Source organism: Cyanistes caeruleus, unplaced genomic scaffold, assembly GCF_971803275.1.
Source record: "Cyanistes caeruleus unplaced genomic scaffold, bCyaCae1.hap1.1 HAP1_SCAFFOLD_172, whole genome shotgun sequence".
Taxonomy (NCBI): Eukaryota; Metazoa; Chordata; class Aves; order Passeriformes; family Paridae; genus Cyanistes; species Cyanistes caeruleus.
This window is the reverse complement of record NW_028255960.1, coordinates 15,480-32,945: the sequence shown is the minus strand read 5'-3', so window position 1 is coordinate 32,945 and position 17,466 is coordinate 15,480. Positions and strand designations below refer to the sequence as shown.

Below are 17,466 nucleotides of genomic sequence, written 5' to 3'. Positions count from 1 at the left end.
GGAAACATTTCCAAGGAGGCTGCTGTGGACTTGTGGGGAGGCAGTGGTTATCCAAATAACTCTACTGAGAGTTCTGCTGCTGCCCAGGCCTTTCTTTGGCCCCTTCACTGCTGGGCCTTGTCCTGGGGAGCCCGCTTGGGCTGCAGCCAATGCTGGCTCCCACTGAGGCTGCCTGGCCAAGAGCAGCCCCAGGAGCAGCAGGCAGAGGCAAAGCAAGGTGGGCAGGAGGAAGAGCAGGAACAAGATTGCCCTTGAAATGCAGAGGCGCTCTGGGGCCTGCTCCTGGCCAGGGACCCTGCCCAGAGCCATCCCCTGCTCGCTGGGGCCTTGAGGGGCAGCTCTGCAGCTGGGCCAAGCTGTGCCAGCAGCTGCAGCCGTGCTGGGGAGCCTTGGCCGCTCTGGGCCCTGCTGTGCAGGAGGGTCTCTGTGTGCCAGCGACAGCTGGGGGCCTCAGCCACCTCCTCTCTCCACAGGAGCACTTCTGGACAGCATTTGAAGGACAGTGGCTGCACTAAACACCCAGACAGCTTGAGCAGCTCCTCTTCAGTAATGAGGGCCTGGGCAGCTCTCGCAAGAGCTTTGAGAAGAGGACCCCAGAGCAGCCATCCCAGAACAGGAGGAATCCTCCTATAACCCTGTAGATCCCACGGCCAACTCTTCTCCCCATGGGTATCCCCAAGCTGCCTTCATTCCCTTTTTTGATCTCCCTCTGCCCCAGCCTAGCCCATTCCTTAGTTCTTGTAGAGACCCCAAGACCAGCCCAGTACCCTCCAGCCCCAGCTGGGACCAACATGGCCCTTCCTCTGTCCCTGAGCCCCTCTGGCCCTGCCCTGTAAACAACACTGAAGGTGAGCCCATCTGCCAGTGTAGGTGATGGCCCCTTCTTCTCTTCAAATAAAGAGATGGAGCTGTTAGCCCAGTGTCCGGCTGGTACTGCCAGCAAAGCCCACACAGCACCAGCCTTGACTGAGATCCATTTCCAGGAGCTGCCGGGGCTGACCACAGTGTGGGCAGGCAGGAGCCAGGCAGGGGCTGCTGTGACCAGCGGTGGGGCCCCGAGGGGCTGGGGGAGTCCAAGCTGAGCGTCCCTGGGCTGAGGGCACATTTCCTTCAGTGGCATCACCTGGGCCTGCACCTCCTCCACTGGAGTGCCCAGGAAAAGAGGGAACCATCAAGAGCAACACCAGGGACACAGCCTGACTGTGGACATGATTTTCTGAACCTGAGAGAATTTCATGCTCTCGGGAGCTGATTGCTCCCAAGAGAAAGTCTTTTGAGGAGTTTTTCACTCTCAAGGACTGTTTATGAAAATAAGCTTTTGTTTCCTAAAACAAGACACATATTTTCTGAGACTGTTTTCTCTTGTCCCACCAATGAGATGAGGGAGGTATTGCTCCTTCTACCAGTGTCAGAACACCTGTGTGTGATCGGAACCCTCGTTCTATAGTTCGTGTCCTCTAGCGACACCTGACCAGCAATGTCAGCAGACAAAACCAAGGTTTTGTTTAGCAATGGCCCTTTGATGAATTAAAAGATTTACTATCAGGGCACCCAGATGGGAGAACACTCGAGGGGTACAGCCAAGGCTGTGAGGTCACAGCAGGCTCTGGGGTTACACAGGTTGAGGTCACGGCAGGCTCTGAGGTCACAGAGGTGGCAGAGCCCCGTGGTTGCACAGCACCACAAGGACGGAGCAGTCAGTCCTTGACTGCGACTGTTGCAGCAGCGGCTACAGCAGCAGCGGCGACAGCAGCAGCGGCTACGGCAGCAGCGGCTACGGCAGCAGCGGCTACGGCAGCAGCGGCGGTGGCAGCAGCGGCGACGGCAGCAGCGGCTACAGCAGCAGCGGCTACGGCAGCAGCGGCGACGGGAGCAGCGGCGACGGCAGCAGCGGCGACAGCAGCAGCGGCTACGGCAGCAGCGGCTACAGCAGCAGCGGCTACGGCAGCAGCGGCGACGGCAGCAGCGGCGACGGCAGCAGCGGCTACAGCAGCAGCGGCTACGGCAGCAGCGGCGGTGGCAGCAGCGGCGACGGCAGCAGCGGCTACAGCAGCAGCGGCTACGGCAGCAGCGGCGACGGCAGCAGCGGCGACGGCAGCAGCGGCGACAGCAGCAGCGGCTACGGCAGCAGCGGCTACAGCAGCAGCGGCTACGGCAGCAGCGGCGACGGCAGCAGCGGCGGTGGCAGCAGCGGCGGTGGCAGCAGCGGCGTTGGCAGCGGTGCTGACACTGGGACAGCGTTGTGAGGACAGTGGTGACAGCAAGAGCTGGAGGACTGGCAGAGGGCAAGGCACCATGGCCTTTCCTCTGCGCCTCTTCCTCCTGCTCCTCCTGGCAGTGGCCCTGCCTGACAGGGCTGCCCAGGCTGCTCCCTGGCGAGCACAGGGAGCAGGTGAGCCCACGGCCTGGTTCCCCTTTCTCGGGACAGTACTCCCTTCTCCCTGGGAAGCGTTGGGAATGGTTTTCCCCCGGGCATAAGGGAGGGTTTCCTCTGTGGGAGGGAGAGAGTCCCCAGGGGCCCTGGGCTGCTCCTGCCACACTGCCAGGGATGTTGCAAAGGGACTGCAAAGAGGGTGTTGAGAGTGACCACAGCTCCCCAGGTCCCTCTGCAGCTCTGACCATGTCCATTGACATCTGGCTGCCAAGGCCTTACCCAAACCCCTTGTAGTGCCCATCCCCTAAGGCAGAAGGGGATCCCAGAATGCACCATGGACATGGTTCTGATCTGTGCTCCAATCTAGATTGGAATCATCACATGGATTACGCAGAAGTAATGAATGATGGCGTGAAATTCCTGGAGGATGTTGGAGGCAAGTTCTCAATTCCCCTTTTTACTTACAGAACAATCAATGTCAAGGTGGCAGGAGCTCAGCCATGTGCCACTTCCCTTAACATAATCTCAGGGGTGATACGTTTTTTAAACCTTGTCCCACTGGAGCCCTGAGTGATCCCACAGGATTGCTGTCAGTGGGAGGAAGGAGCATTTAGCTGTCAATCTCCTTCCCATGTGCAATACCAGTGTCTCCTTCCGTGTGCTCTGTGCAACCATGGAGAGGAGCAGAGAGGGAAGGGGCCAGGCCCAGGGCTGTGCCGTGCATGGCTCCTTTGCAGGCCCCAGGGACCATGAGGATCTCCTACAGAGCCACAGCAGCTGTTCTGTCCTGCCTTTCTTTGCAGCCAAGCCTCTTGATGCAGGCGGTGCAGCTTCACACCCCACACCCAGGACTGAGTCTCAGGGAGATGGCGAGGGTAGGTCAAGGCCTTTCCCCCAGGGAGAGCGGCCAGCTCAGAGCCCAGAGCTCGGCCAGGGCAGCATCGCTGCAGGTGCCAGGACAGAGCCGTGCACGTGTGTGCCCTTGGCCTGTGTGATCCCCTCACCTCTCCTGCAGCTCAGTGCTGCCTGTGCAGATCAGCAGAGATGAGAGAAGCTTCTGTGGCTGTTTAGTTACAGGTGTGTCTGCAGGGAGCGCTTTGCCAGCTCCTGGGATGCTTACTGCAGACAAGCCCGGCTCCCATCGCAGGGGTAAGTGGTGTGACCCTGCTGACCCCACAGCCTGAGCAATGGTTTTGTGGAATCCATTCCTGGAAATTTTTCTCTAAGGTCCTCCAACAGGAAAGAACAAAGCTACTGGACACAAAAACCCCCATGAGCCATCCAATACCAGGCAGCAAATGCTGAAGGAAATGCTGCAGGGAGCACAAGGTGGGTCCATGTCCCTCAGCCTTCTCCTGAGACTCAGCAGCTGGGGGTTTTCTCTGCACATCTGGACACTGGATCTGAGTGATCCCACAGCATCGCTGTCAGTGGGAGGAAGGAGCATTTAGCTGTCTTCTTAGTCTTCTTCCCATGTGCAATGCCAGTGTGTCCATGTGCTCTGTACAGCCACGGAGAAGAGCAGAGAGGGAAGGGGCCAGGCCCAGGGCTGTGCCCCGGGCCTGTACCTTGCACGATTCCTTTGCTGGCCCCAGGGAGCCTGAGGATCTCCTACAGAGCCACAGGAGCTGTTCTGTCCTACTTTTCCTTGCAGCTAAGCCCCTTGGTGAAGGTGATCTAGCTTCCCTACTAACATCCAGGACTGAGCCTCACGGAGATGGCGAGGGTAGGTCAAGGCCTTTCCCCCAGGGAATGCTGCCAGCTCAGAGCCCAAAAGTCATCCTGCTAGCAGAGATGACAGAAGCTTCTGTGGCTGCTGAGATACAGGTGTGTCTGCAGGGAGGATTTTCCCAGACACTTTTCTGGATGCTGCACACAAGCCTAGCTCCCATCGCAGGGGTGAGTAGTGTGTCCCTGCTGACACCACTGGATGAGCAATGATTTTGTGGAATCCATTCCTGGGAAATTTTTCTCTAATGTCCTCCAACAGGAAGGAACAAAGCTACTGGACACAAAAAACCCCATGAGCCATCCAATACCATGCAGCAAATGCTGAAGGAAATGCTGCAGGGAGCACAAGGTGGGTCCATGTCCCTCATCCTTCTCCTGAGACTCAGCAGCCAGGGCCTTTCTCTGCACATCTCGTCACGCCGTTCCCAGCACAGCAGGAAGGGATCCATGGCAGCCTCGATGTCCTGCTGCTGCTTTCATGGCCTGCAGGGCTGTTTCCCAGCCTGGCCTGGCTGCAGCTTCTCCCCAGCCTCTGCAGGAAGGCATTTGGCATCAGCTGACAGGGAGCCCAAAGTGCACCTCAGCTATGCATACCCTGAGATCCCCTGCAATTCCCCATCTTAGGGTACACCAGGAATGCTGGGTGTTTAGAGAAGGAAGGGTCCTGACCAGTCCCAAAAGTTGATATAATTTCCTAATCCTTATCTATGTCTTTGACCAGCATTCATTCCTGAAAATGCCACCTCCCATCTGTGACACAGTTCCATCTGATCCGGTTGTAAAACTTTCTTTTTCCAGAGAAGGACCAGAAAGCTGTGCTGAAGGCGGTGTTTCCCAGAGAAAACAGTGGCTCATGGTCAGCGTCTGCTGCAGGAAGGGAGGCCATGCCAGGCACAGTCTCAGAGGGTAATTGCTGTGTCCCTGGGCCTGAGCCCTGCTGAGGCTTGACCTGTACATCTCTGCTGCTTGGCAGTGCCTGCCCTTCAGGGATGTTTCACAGAGCATGGAAAGGGTGTTGAGAGTGACCAGGAGCCAGCCCAGAGTTCCCCAGGCCCCTCTGCAGCTTTGGCCATGTCCATTGACAATGTGGCTCCCACAGCCTTACCAAAACCCCTTGCAGTGCCCAGTTCCCTAAGTCTGAAGCGGATGCAAGCAAACCATGGAAATGGTTCTGATCTGTGCTCCCTTCTAGATTGGGATCGTGACATGGAGTACATGGAAATGCTGGTCAGTGGTGGTTTGAAGACTTTGCCAGATACTGGAGGCAAGTTTTCAGTGTCTCTTTCTGCACAGAATAATCAGTGTCAATGTGGCAAGAGCTCACTCATGTGCCATTTCCCTTAAGAGTCTGAAGATTGATGGATTGTGGAAACCTCACCTTGCTCCCTTCTGGAGCCCTGAGTGATCCCACACAGCACTGTCAGTGGGAGGAAGGAGCATTTAGCTGTCAATCTCCTTCCCATGTGCAATGCCAGTGTCTCCTTCCGTGTGCTCTGTGCAGCCACAGAGAAGAGCAAGAGGGAAGGGGCCAGGGCTGTGCCCTGGGGCTGTGCCTTGTGTGACTCCTTTGCCAGCCCCAGGGAACCTGAGCTGCTCCCGCTGTCGCTGTCAAGCCCTGGCCCTGCCTGGGGTTCAGTTCAGAGTTTCTGGCAGCTCCAGGGTATTCTTTCTCCCCTGACTGCCATGCAAGGGGCTCCTTCCATCCCTGTGTGGGGCCACTGCAGGCACGTGGTTCCCCCTGCCCCTGCTCCTGAGGGGAAGGCAGAGATGAGGGAGTGCCTTGGAGGGCAGCAGTCATCCAGGTGCACTCCCAGCCCCTCAGTACTGAAGGAGAAATGGAATTGCTTTCCATTCAGGTCCTCCTGCATGGACGAACCAAGACATAGAAGACGGGAAATCCCTGGAGGCATCCCGACTTCTGGACAAGATGTTGAGTGATCTGGAGACACACCGTGGTGGGTGTAATTCCCTCAGCAGCCAGGGCCTTTCTCTGCACATCTGGACACGCCGTGCCCAGCACAGCAGGAAGGGATCCAAAGCAGCCTTACTGCCCCGCTGCTGCTTTCACGGCCTGCAGGGCTGTTTCCCAGCCTGGCCTGGCTGTTCTCCCCAGCCTCTGCAGGAAGGCATTTGGCATCAGCTGACAGGGAGCCCAAACAGCAGCACTGGCCATGCACACCCTGACACCCCCTGCAATTTCCCGGTCTCGGGGTAATTCAGGTGTAGGGGCTGTTTGGAGGAGGAAAGGTCCTGGCTAATCCCAAACTTTGATATGATTTCCTAATCTTTATCCATGATTTTGACCATTATTGCCTCATGATGATGCCACCTCCCTGGAAGGAGAACGGTTCTGTCACATCCAGCTGTGCCTCTTCCTTTCTCCAGAGATGAAGAAAATGGCTTTGCTGAAGGCGGTGTTTCCCGAAGGAAACACGGGACCATGGGCAGCCTCTGGTGAAGGGAGGGAGGTCATGCCAGGCACAGTCTCAGAGAGCAATTGCTGTGCCCCTGGGCCTGAGCCCTGCTGAGGCTTGAGCTGCCATCTCTGCTGCTTGGCAGTGCCTGCCCTTCAGGGATGTTTCACAAAAAGGGTGTTGAGAGTGACCAGGAGCCAGCCCAGAGCTCCCTAGAGCCCTCTGCAGCTTTGGCCATGTCCATTGACATCTGGCTCCTACAGCATTACCCAAACCCCTTGCAGTGCCCAGATCCCAAAGGCAGAAGTCGATCTCAGCACACATTGGAATGGTTCTGATCTGTGCTCCCTTCTAGATGAGGGTGCTGAGACAGCTTCTCCAGCAGCTGGGATGGAAGATGGCTTGGAACCATTAGGAGGTTCTGCAGGTAAGTTCTCAACTTCTGCTCAGAGCATAATCATTAACAACCTGTCAAGAAACAGGTGACAGAAGCTTCTGTGGCTGTTGAGTTACAGGTGTGTCTGCAGAGAGGACTTTCCCAGCTACTTTCCTGATTCCTGAACGCAAGCTCGGCTCCCATCGCAGGGGTGAGTAGTGTGTCCCTGCTGAGCCCACAGGCTGAGCCCTGGTTTGTTGGACACATTCATGTGAAATGGAAATACTTTCTGTTAAGGTCCTCCTAGAGGGAGGAACAAACCTACAGAAGATATCAAGTCCCTGGAGACATCGGAATACATGGATGTGATGCTGAGTGATCGGGACAGACGTCGTGGTGGGTGCATTTCCCTCAGAAGCTGGGGCCTTTCTCTGCACATCTGGACATGGTGGCACAGGAAGAAGGGATCCATGTCAGCCTGGCTGCCCTGCTGCTGCTTTCATGGCCTGCGGGGCTGTTTCCCCAGCCTGGCCTGGCTGCAGCTTCTCCCCAGCCTCTGCAGGAAGGCATTTGGCATCAGCTGTCAGGGAGCTCAAGCTGCACCTTGGCCATGCATACTCTGAAATCCCCTGCAATTTCCCAGTCTCAGGGTAGATCAAGAGGGGCAGCTTCAGGAGGAGGGAGAGTCTTGTGTGTGCCAAAGAGCCGTGGACTTTTCCTGATCAAGCAATCATGACCAAGACATGGATATGTCTTTGACAAGTATTACTCCCTGAAGAAGCCACTTCCCCGATGGGCAGTAGATCCATCTGATTCAGCTGTGCCTCTTCCTTTCTCCAGAGATGGACCAGAAGTCTTTGCAGAAGGCAGAACTTCCTGCAGAATGCAACAGCTTCATTCCAGATGCCTCTACAGAAAGGGAGGAGATAGCAGACAGTGGCACAGAAGGTATATTGCTGTGCCAGGTTCAGCCAGGCTGAGCAGTCCTGCTGGGGCCCCTCCGTACGAGACACGTCTCAAAACCTGGGAGCGGCTGCATTGGGTGTCCATGGTGGGGAAAGGGCAGAGAAGGAGGCCAAGGCTCCAGTGTGTCCTGACAGGGCCTGGCTCTGTCCCCTTGGGCTAGGGGAGCTGTCAAGTGGAAGGGAGGGTCAGGGGTGGCTGTGGCTGCTCAGGGATGGCTTTGGCCCATGTCCCTGGAAGGAGCCACTGCCCAAGTGGCTGCGCTGTCCCCGGGGTTCTGCTCCCGGCCTTCTGGGCTCTGTTGGGGGGCACAGCCTGTGCCAAGGGATGGTAAGGTAGACAGAGAATGTCCTGGCTGTATCCAGCATGCTGCCAGCTCAGCAGTGGAGCACAGCTTGGGCTCAAGGCTGCTCATAGCTCTCACAGATGTTATCACTACAACAGGAATCGATATTAAGGATCCAGCGCCCACCTCTGGAATTGTCCGCCCGCAGGACGTTCGGAAAACCTGTGTGATAGAGTCAGTTGTGACAGTTATCACTGTGCAACTTGCATTTATATGCTGTTTTTTTGGGATCCGGAAAGTCTACAAGATCAGACGGTAATTTGTTGATTTTTCTCCAGTATTTTCTTAAAACTCTACACACAGCACTGGGAGCCTGACACATAGGCATGCTGCTGTGCACTTGTTTGTAGTCAATGGTAGTCCACAGAATTCTGCTGAGAGTTCTGCTGCTGCCCAGGCCTTTCATTGGCCTCTGAATTGCTGGGCCTTATCCTGAGGAGCCCACTTGTACTGCAGCCAATGCTGGCTCCCACAGGAGCTGCCTGGCCAAGAGCAGCCCCAGGAGCAGCAGGCAGAGGCAAAGCAAGGTGGGCAGGAGGAAGAGTGGGAACGAGATTGCCCTTGAAAGGCAGAGGTGCTCTGGGGCCTGCTCCTGGCCAGGGACCCTGCCCAGAGCCATCCCCTGCTCACTGGGGCCTTGAGGGGCAGCTCTCCAGCTGGGCCAAGCTGTGCCAGCAGCTGCAGCCGTGCTGGGGAGCCTTGGCCGCTCTGGGCCCTGCTGTGCAGGAGGGGACCTGTGTGCTAGTGGCAGCTGGAGGCCTCAGCCACCTCTTCTCTCCACAGGAACACCTCTGCAACTCCTGCATCCTGGCGAAGAATGTGCCACTCTCCCTCATCCACAGGAAGCTTGGAGACTGTCTGGTTTTACTGTGCACCTAAACGGTCTCAGAAGCAGGATTTGCCCTGTAAAGAAGAGCACCAGCACTCCCGGCCTCCCCCACAGTCCCCCAGCCCGGCTGTGATCTCCATTTCCCCTGAGATCCCCCCACCTCCTCCCCTCCCAAGCCAGCCGCCCTGGTCCAGCTAGGACTGAAAGTGGGCCAGCCACGGTAGGCCTTGGGCCACCAAGAGCTTGGGGCATCTGCTCTTTGCTACATATAACACTTGTTGCCTATGGGTAACAACCAGAGGCAGTTTTCTTACTGTTTTTCATTCAATAGGAAGGGCTGAATATTCTTCCCAAGCCCTCCTCCTCGTTTGCTCTTTTGACTTTTATGCTTCTAGGTGCTGGCTTAATCTCTTCATAGAGCCCTATAACTTTGCATGTTTTCCCCACCTACTAGGCCAAAAAAAAGAAATAAAAAATTTTTCAATTTATATTTCATTTTTAGTGTGATTGGGCCACTCAAATTTGGAGCAACTCCTTTTCCATTTCCCTTTTCCATTCTATCTACAAAAAGTTCATCTGTACATGCAAATCAACAGAATTACTGAGATTTGCCTCAAAGCCCAGAGGAGAATCTGGCACAAAATATTCTCCCTGTGTACTGCCCAGCAAGGAACATTCAGAGAAAAATACAGTGGCAGCTGAGGCTCGTGGAACTCCCAGAATCCTGGGCCTGAAGAGGAGGCAAACACAACCTGGCAGTGGCTGAGGGCACTTCTCCTCACAGACTCCTCTGCATGTGTGTCCCTTCAGGAGGGGAAAGCTTTTAAACCTTAGCCTTACCTTCCTCCTGTGCTAAAATGTAAGGCTTCTCCTTACATTTACAGAGAAAATACTGGGCTACAAACAATTCTCCATTCCTCACCAAAGCTACTCAGGTACTCGACTTCAACAGCAAAACCAAATGTGGTCAGAAATTTCCCATCAAAGCCCATTTGCAGAGAAACCTCACCATATGTTAGCAAATATTTATTAGCACCAGTGCACGCAAGAGATTGCTCCTTTTTTGTCCCAGAGAGAATATTAGAATCATTTGTTCTTGACAGGACTCCTTGGACAGCCCCCAGAGCCGCCTCCTCACCACGCCTTGCCTGGGCTGTTCATGCAGTCTGGTAGCACCACCTGACTTTGCCACCCTGTCCAGACCTTGGGCACGGCTGGTGCCACAATCCCCTCTGGTGCCACAGTCCCCTCCTGGCTCGTGGCGTGTCCCTGCTGCTGGAGGAACCCTGCTCGTGCTGCTGCCTGTTCAACCAGACCGGTGTGCTACTTCCCAGACAAAGAGAAACTAAAGTCACTGCTTTGGGCCTCTTAAAACCCACATAGCAACAGCATAAAGTCACCTCATCTACAGAGGTGAGGAGGCCTGAGTGAGCAGAAGGTCAGCTTTCAAGCACACTAGGTTTTTAATTTAGTGGACTCACTCAGTCATTCACAAGCCTTACTTGTCAAACTGGACTGTGTCATGCTCTTGTCTTGTTCGTGTTAGAGAGGAGTCAGGGAGAAATTAGTTAAGAAACCAGAAACACTGAGGGCGCTTAGGCTTGGCTGACAAACGGAGCATGGCGACACCAGCCTACTTTGCCTGCATCCCTTTTCCTGCTGGATAAAAGTGGACACGGCTCCACTGAGGGCACCGTGGAAATGGTTCTGATCTGTGATTCCTTTCCAGCCCAGACCCCGTGCTTATCCCCTCTCCCTAATAAACCTGTTCCTGGGAAGTATCACCGAGAGGGTCTCCTCCATCCTTCTGCCATCACCCACAGAGCGACGCCTGATCTTGCAGAGCCCAGCAGGAGTCGGTGCTCTGAAGGTTCTGCAGTGGGATTGCCTTTCCCCTGCAGTTCCCCACTCCTGGCGACTGCCCGTGCCGGAGTGGCACCGTAGAGCTAGCCCAGAGCTCCGGTGTGGCCAAGAGCAGCGTCACTCACAGATGTTATCACTACAACAGGAGTCGATACTAAGGATCCAGCGTGCATCTCTGGAATTGTCCGCCCGCGGGACGTGCACAAAACCTGCGTGATAGAGTCAGTTCTAACAGTCATCACTGTGCAACTTATATCTATATGCTGTTATTTTGGGATCCGGAAACAGTACAAGATCAGACGGTAATTTATTGATTTTTCTCCAGAGTTTTCTTAAAACTCTGCACACAGCACTGGGAGCCTGACGCATAGTCATGCTGCTGTGCACTTGTTTGTAGTCAATGGTAGTCCACAGAATTCTGCTGAGAGTTCTGCTGCTGCCCGGGCCTTTCATTGGCCTCCGAATTGCTGGGCCTTGTCCTGAGGAGCCCACTTGTGCTGCAGCCAATGCTGGCTCCCACAGGGGCTGCCTGGCCAAGAGCAGCCCCAGGAGCAGCAGGCAGAGGCAAAGCAAGGTGGGCAGGAGGAAGAGTGGGAACGAGATTGCCCTTGAAAGGCAGAGGTGCTCTGGGGCCTGCTCCTGGCCAGGGACCCTGCCCAGAGCCATCCCCTGCTCGCTGGGGCCTTGAGGGGCAGCTCTCCAGCTGGGCCAAGCTGTGCCAGCAGCTGCAGCTGTGCTGGGGAGCCTTGGCCGCTCTGGGCCCTGCTGTGCAGGAGGGGCCCTGTGTGCTAGTGGCAGCTGGAGGCCTCAGCCACCTCTTCTCTCCACAAGAACATCTCTGCAACTCCAGCTTCCTGGCGAAGAATGTGCCACTCTCCCTCATCCACAGGAAGCTTGGAGACTGTCTGGTTTTACTGTGCACCTACACGGTCTCAGAAGCAGGATTTGCCCTGTAAAGAAGAGCACCAGCACTCCCGGCCTCCCCCACAGTCCCCCAGCCCGGCTGTGATCCCCATTTCCCCTGAGATCCCCCCACCTCCTCCCCTCCCAAGCCAGCCGCCCTGGTCCAGCTAGGACTGAAAGTGGGCCAGCCACGGAAGGCCTTGGGCCACCAAGAGCCTGGGGCATCTGCTCTTTGCCACATATAACACTTGTTGCCTATGGGTAACAACCAGAGGCAGTTTTCTTACTGTTTTCCGTTCAATAGGAAGGGCTGAATATTCTTCCCATGCCCACCTCATCCTTTGCTCTTTTGATTTTTATGCAGCTAGGTGCTGGCTTAATCTCTTCATAGAGCTTTATAACTTTGCATGTTTTCCCCACCTACCAGGCCAAAAAAAAGAAATAAAAACGTTTTCAATTTATATTTCATTTTTAGTGTGATTGGGCCACTCAAATTTGGAGCAACTCCTTTTCCATTTCCCTTTTCCATCCTACCTACAAAAAGTTCATCTGTACATGCAAATCAACAGAATTACTGAGATTTGCCTCAAAGCCCAGAGGAGAATCTGGCACAAAATATTCTCCCTGTGTACTGCCCAGCAAGGAACATTCAGAGAAAAATACAGTGGCAGCTGAGGCTCGTGGAACTCCCAGAATCCTGGGCCTGAAGAGGAGGCAAACACAACCTGGCAGTGGCTGAGGGCACTTCTCCTCACAGACTCCTCTGCATGTGTGTCCCTTCAGGAGGGGAAAGCTTTTAAACCTTAGCCTTACCTTCCTCCTGTGCTAAAATGTAAGGCTTCTCCTTACATTTACAGAGAAAATACTCGGCTACAAACAATTCTCCATTCCTCACCAAAGCTACTCAGGTACTCGACTTCAACAGCAAAACCAAATGTGGTCAGAAATTTCCCATCAAAGCCCATTTGCAGAGAAACCTCACCATATGTTAGCAAATATTTATTAGCACCAGTGCACGCAAGAGATTGCTCCTTTTTTTGTCCCAGAGAGAATATTAGAATCATTTGTTCTTGACAGGACTCCTTGGACAGCCCCCAGAGCCGCCTCCTCACCACGCCTTGCCTGGGCTGTTCATGCAGTCTGGTAGCACCACCTGACTTTGCCACCCTGTCCAGACCTTGGGCACGGCTGGTGCCACAATCCCCTCTGGTGCCACAGTCCCCTCCTGGCTCGTGGCGTGTCCCTGCTGCTGGAGGAACCCTGCTCGTGCTGCTGCCTGTTCAACCAGACCGGTGTGCTACTTCCCAGACAAAGAGAAACTAAAGTCACTGCTTTGGGCCTCTTAAAACCCACATAGCAACAGCATAAAGTCACCTCATCTACAGAGGTGAGGAGGCCTGAGTGAGCAGAAGGTCAGCTTTCAAGCACACTAGGTTTTTAATTTAGTGGACTCACTCAGTCATTCACAAGCCTTACTTGTCAAACTGGACTGTGTCATGCTCTTGTCTTGTTCGTGTTAGAGAGGAGTCAGGGAGAAATTAGTTAAGAAACCAGAAACACTGAGGGCGCTTAGGCTTGGCTGACAAACGGAGCATGGCGACACCAGCCTACTTTGCCTGCATCCCTTTTCCTGCTGGATAAAAGTGGACACGGCTCCACTGAGGGCACCGCGGAAATGGTTCTGATCTGTGATTCCTTTCCAGCCCAGACCCCGTGCTTATCCCCTCTCCCTAATAAACCTGTTCCTGGGAAGTATCACCGAGAGGGTCTCCTCCATCCTTCTGCCATCACCCACAGAGCGACGCCTGATCTTGCAGAGCCCAGCAGGAGTTGGTGCTCTGAAGGTTCTGCAGCGGGATTGCCTTTCCCCTGCAGTTCCCCACTCCTGGCGACTGCCCGTGCCGGAGTGGCACCGTAGAGCTAGCCCAGAGCTCCGGTGTGGCCAAGAGCAGCGTCACTCACAGATGTTATCACTACAACAGGAGTCGATACTAAGGATCCAGCGCGCATCTCTGGAATTGTCCGCCCGCGGGACGTGCACAAAACCTGCGTGATAGAGTCAGTTCTAACAGTCATCACTGTGCAACTTATATCTATATGCTGTTATTTTGGGATCCGGAAACAGTACAAGATCAGACGGTAATTTATTGATTTTTCTCCAGAGTTTTCTTAAAACTCTGCACACAGCACTGGGAGCCTGACGCATAGTCATGCTGCTGTGCACTTGTTTGTAGTCAATGGTAGTCCACAGAATTCTGCTGAGAGTTCTGCTGCTGCCCGGGCCTTTCATTGGCCTCCGAATTGCTGGGCCTTGTCCTGAGGAGCCCACTTGTGCTGCAGCCAATGCTGGCTCCCACAGGGGCTGCCTGGCCAAGAGCAGCCCCAGGAGCGGCAGGCAGAGGCAAAGCAAGGTGGGCAGGAGGAAGAGTGGGAACGAGATTGCCCTTGAAAGGCAGAGGTGCTCTGGGGCCTGCTCCTGGCCAGGGACCCTGCCCAGAGCCATCCCCTGCTCGCTGGGGCCTTGAGGGGCAGCTCTCCAGCTGGGCCAAGCTGTGCCAGCAGCTGCAGCTGTGCTGGGGAGCCTTGGCCGCTCTGGGCCCTGCTGTGCAGGAGGGGCCCTGTGTGCTAGTGGCAGCTGGAGGCCTCAGCCACCTCTTCTCTCCACAAGAACATCTCTGCAACTCCAGCTTCCTGGCGAAGAATGTGCCACTCTCCCTCATCCACAGGAAGCTTGGAGACTGTCTGGTTTTACTGTGCACCTACACGGTCTCAGAAGCAGGATTTGCCCTGTAAAGAAGAGCACCAGCACTCCCGGCCTCCCCCACAGTCCCCCAGCCCGGCTGTGATCCCCATTTCCCCTGAGATCCCCCCACCTCCTCCCCTCCCAAGCCAGCCGCCCTGGTCCAGCTAGGACTGAAAGTGGGCCAGCCACGGAAGGCCTTGGGCCACCAAGAGCCTGGGGCATCTGCTCTTTGCCACATATAACACTTGTTGCCTATGGGTAACAACCAGAGGCAGTTTTCTTACTGTTTTCCGTTCAATAGGAAGGGCTGAATATTCTTCCCATGCCCACCTCATCCTTTGCTCTTTTGATTTTTATGCAGCTAGGTGCTGGCTTAATCTCTTCATAGAGCTTTATAACTTTGCATGTTTTCCCCACCTACCAGGCCAAAAAAAAGAAATAAAAACGTTTTCAATTTATATTTCATTTTTAGTGTGATTGGGCCACTCAAATTTGGAGCAACTCCTTTTCCATTTCCCTTTTCCATCCTACCTACAAAAAGTTCATCTGTACATGCAAATCAACAGAATTACTGAGATTTGCCTCAAAGCCCAGAGGAGAATCTGGCACAAAATATTCTCCCTGTGTACTGCCCAGCAAGGAACATTCAGAGAAAAATACAGTGGCAGCTGAGGCTCGTGGAACTCCCAGAATCCTGGGCCTGAAGAGGAGGCAAACACAACCTGGCAGTGGCTGAGGGCACTTCTCCTCACAGACTCCTCTGCATGTGTGTCCCTTCAGGAGGGGAAAGCTTTTAAACCTTAGCCTTACCTTCCTCCTGTGCTAAAATGTAAGGCTTCTCCTTACATTTACAGAGAAAATACTGGGCTACAAACAATTCTCCATTCCTCACCAAAGCTACTCAGGTACTCGACTTCAACAGCAAAACCAAATGTGGTCAGAAATTTCCCATCAAAGCCCATTTGCAGAGAAACCTCACCATATGTTAGCAAATATTTATTAGCACCAGTGCACGCAAGAGATTGCTCCTTTTTTTGTCCCAGAGAGAATATTAGAATCATTTGTTCTTGACAGGACTCCTTGGACAGCCCCCAGAGCCGCCTCCTCACCACGCCTTGCCTGGGCTGTTCATGCAGTCTGGTAGCACCACCTGACTTTGCCACCCTGTCCAGACCTTGGGCACGGCTGGTGCCACAATCCCCTCTGGTGCCACAGTCCCCTCCTGGCTCGTGGCGTGTCCCTGCTGCTGGAGGAACCCTGCTCGTGCTGCTGCCTGTTCAACCAGACCGGTGTGCTACTTCCCAGACAAAGAGAAACTAAAGTCACTGCTTTGGGCCTCTTAAAACCCACATAGCAACAGCATAAAGTCACCTCATCTACAGAGGTGAGGAGGCCTGAGTGAGCAGAAGGTCAGCTTTCAAGCACACTAGGTTTTTAATTTAGTGGACTCACTCAGTCATTCACAAGCCTTACTTGTCAAACTGGACTGTGTCATGCTCTTGTCTTGTTCGTGTTAGAGAGGAGTCAGGGAGAAATTAGTTAAGAAACCAGAAACACTGAGGGCGCTTAGGCTTGGCTGACAAACGGAGCATGGCGACACCAGCCTACTTTGCCTGCATCCCTTTTCCTGCTGGATAAAAGTGGACACGGCTCCACTGAGGGCACCGCGGAAATGGTTCTGATCTGTGATTCCTTTCCAGCCCAGACCCCGTGCTTATCCCCTCTCCCTAATAAACCTGTTCCTGGGAAGTATCACCGAGAGGGTCTCCTCCATCCTTCTGCCATCACCCACAGAGCGACGCCTGATCTTGCAGAGCCCAGCAGGAGTTGGTGCTCTGAAGGTTCTGCAGCGGGATTGCCTTTCCCCTGCAGTTCCCCACTCCTGGCGACTGCCCGTGCCGGAGTGGCACCGTAGAGCTAGCCCAGAGCTCCGGTGTGGCCAAGAGCAGCGTCACTCACAGATGTTATCACTACAACAGGAGTCGATACTAAGGATCCAGCGCGCATCTCTGGAATTGTCCGCCCGCGGGACGTGCACAAAACCTGCGTGATAGAGTCAGTTCTAACAGTCATCACTGTGCAACTTATATCTATATGCTGTTATTTTGGGATCCGGAAACAGTACAAGATCAGACGGTAATTTATTGATTTTTCTCCAGAGTTTTCTTAAAACTCTGCACACAGCACTGGGAGCCTGACGCATAGTCATGCTGCTGTGCACTTGTTTGTAGTCAATGGTAGTCCACAGAATTCTGCTGAGAGTTCTGCTGCTGCCCGGGCCTTTCATTGGCCTCCGAATTGCTGGGCCTTGTCCTGAGGAGCCCACTTGTGCTGCAGCCAATGCTGGCTCCCACAGGGGCTGCCTGGCCAAGAGCAGCCCCAGGAGCGGCAGGCAGAGGCAAAGCAAGGTGGGCAGGAGGAAGAGTGGGAACGAGATTGCCCTTGAAAGGCAGAGGTGCTCTGGGGCCTGCTCCTGGCCAGGGACCCTGCCCAGAGCCATCCCCTGCTCGCTGGGGCCTTGAGGGGCAGCTCTCCAGCTGGGCCAAGCTGTGCCAGCAGCTGCAGCTGTGCTGGGGAGCCTTGGCCGCTCTGGGCCCTGCTGTGCAGGAGGGGCCCTGTGTGCTAGTGGCAGCTGGAGGCCTCAGCCACCTCTTCTCTCCACAAGAACATCTCTGCAACTCCAGCTTCCTGGCGAAGAATGTGCCACTCTCCCTCATCCACAGGAAGCTTGGAGACTGTCTGGTTTTACTGTGCACCTACACGGTCTCAGAAGCAGGATTTGCCCTGTAAAGAAGAGCACCAGCACTCCCGGCCTCCCCCACAGTCCCCCAGCCCGGCTGTGATCCCCATTTCCCCTGAGATCCCCCCACCTCCTCCCCTCCCAAGCCAGCCGCCCTGGTCCAGCTAGGACTGAAAGTGGGCCA

At 54.8% G+C, this 17,466-nt stretch overlaps 1 protein-coding gene across 1 annotated transcript; it reads left to right on the top strand.

Annotated features, from left to right (window-relative positions):
* Positions 1 to 791: 791 nt before the first annotated feature.
* LOC111944786 (uncharacterized) lies at positions 792 to 9,521 on the top strand. The gene is made up of 19 exons (XM_086874240.1): positions 792 to 832; positions 1,724 to 2,103; positions 2,177 to 2,392; positions 2,742 to 2,810; positions 3,178 to 3,249; positions 3,446 to 3,523; positions 3,602 to 3,703; positions 4,029 to 4,100; positions 4,214 to 4,273; positions 4,365 to 4,454; positions 4,904 to 5,011; positions 5,298 to 5,369; positions 5,962 to 6,060; positions 6,875 to 6,946; positions 7,035 to 7,106; positions 7,193 to 7,291; positions 7,736 to 7,843; positions 8,303 to 8,459; positions 8,988 to 9,521. Exons 1-19 carry the CDS (start codon positions 792 to 794, stop codon positions 9,229 to 9,231), a joined length of 2,211 nt encoding a protein of 736 aa, XP_086730366.1. The 3' UTR covers positions 9,232 to 9,521.
* Positions 9,522 to 17,466: the final 7,945 nt, after the last annotated feature.

Coding starts and splice junctions, on each gene's coding strand:
- LOC111944786 (XM_086874240.1), top strand. CDS start 792: ATGGCCCTTCCTCTGTCCCTGAGCCCCTCTGGCCCTGCCCT. Junction 3,524..3,601: donor GCCCGGCTCCCATCGCAGGG/GTAAGTGGTGTG, acceptor TTTTTCTCTAAG/GTCCTCCAACAGGAAAGAAC. Junction 4,274..4,364: donor GCCTAGCTCCCATCGCAGGG/GTGAGTAGTGTG, acceptor GTCCTCCAACAG/GAAGGAACAAAGCTACTGGA.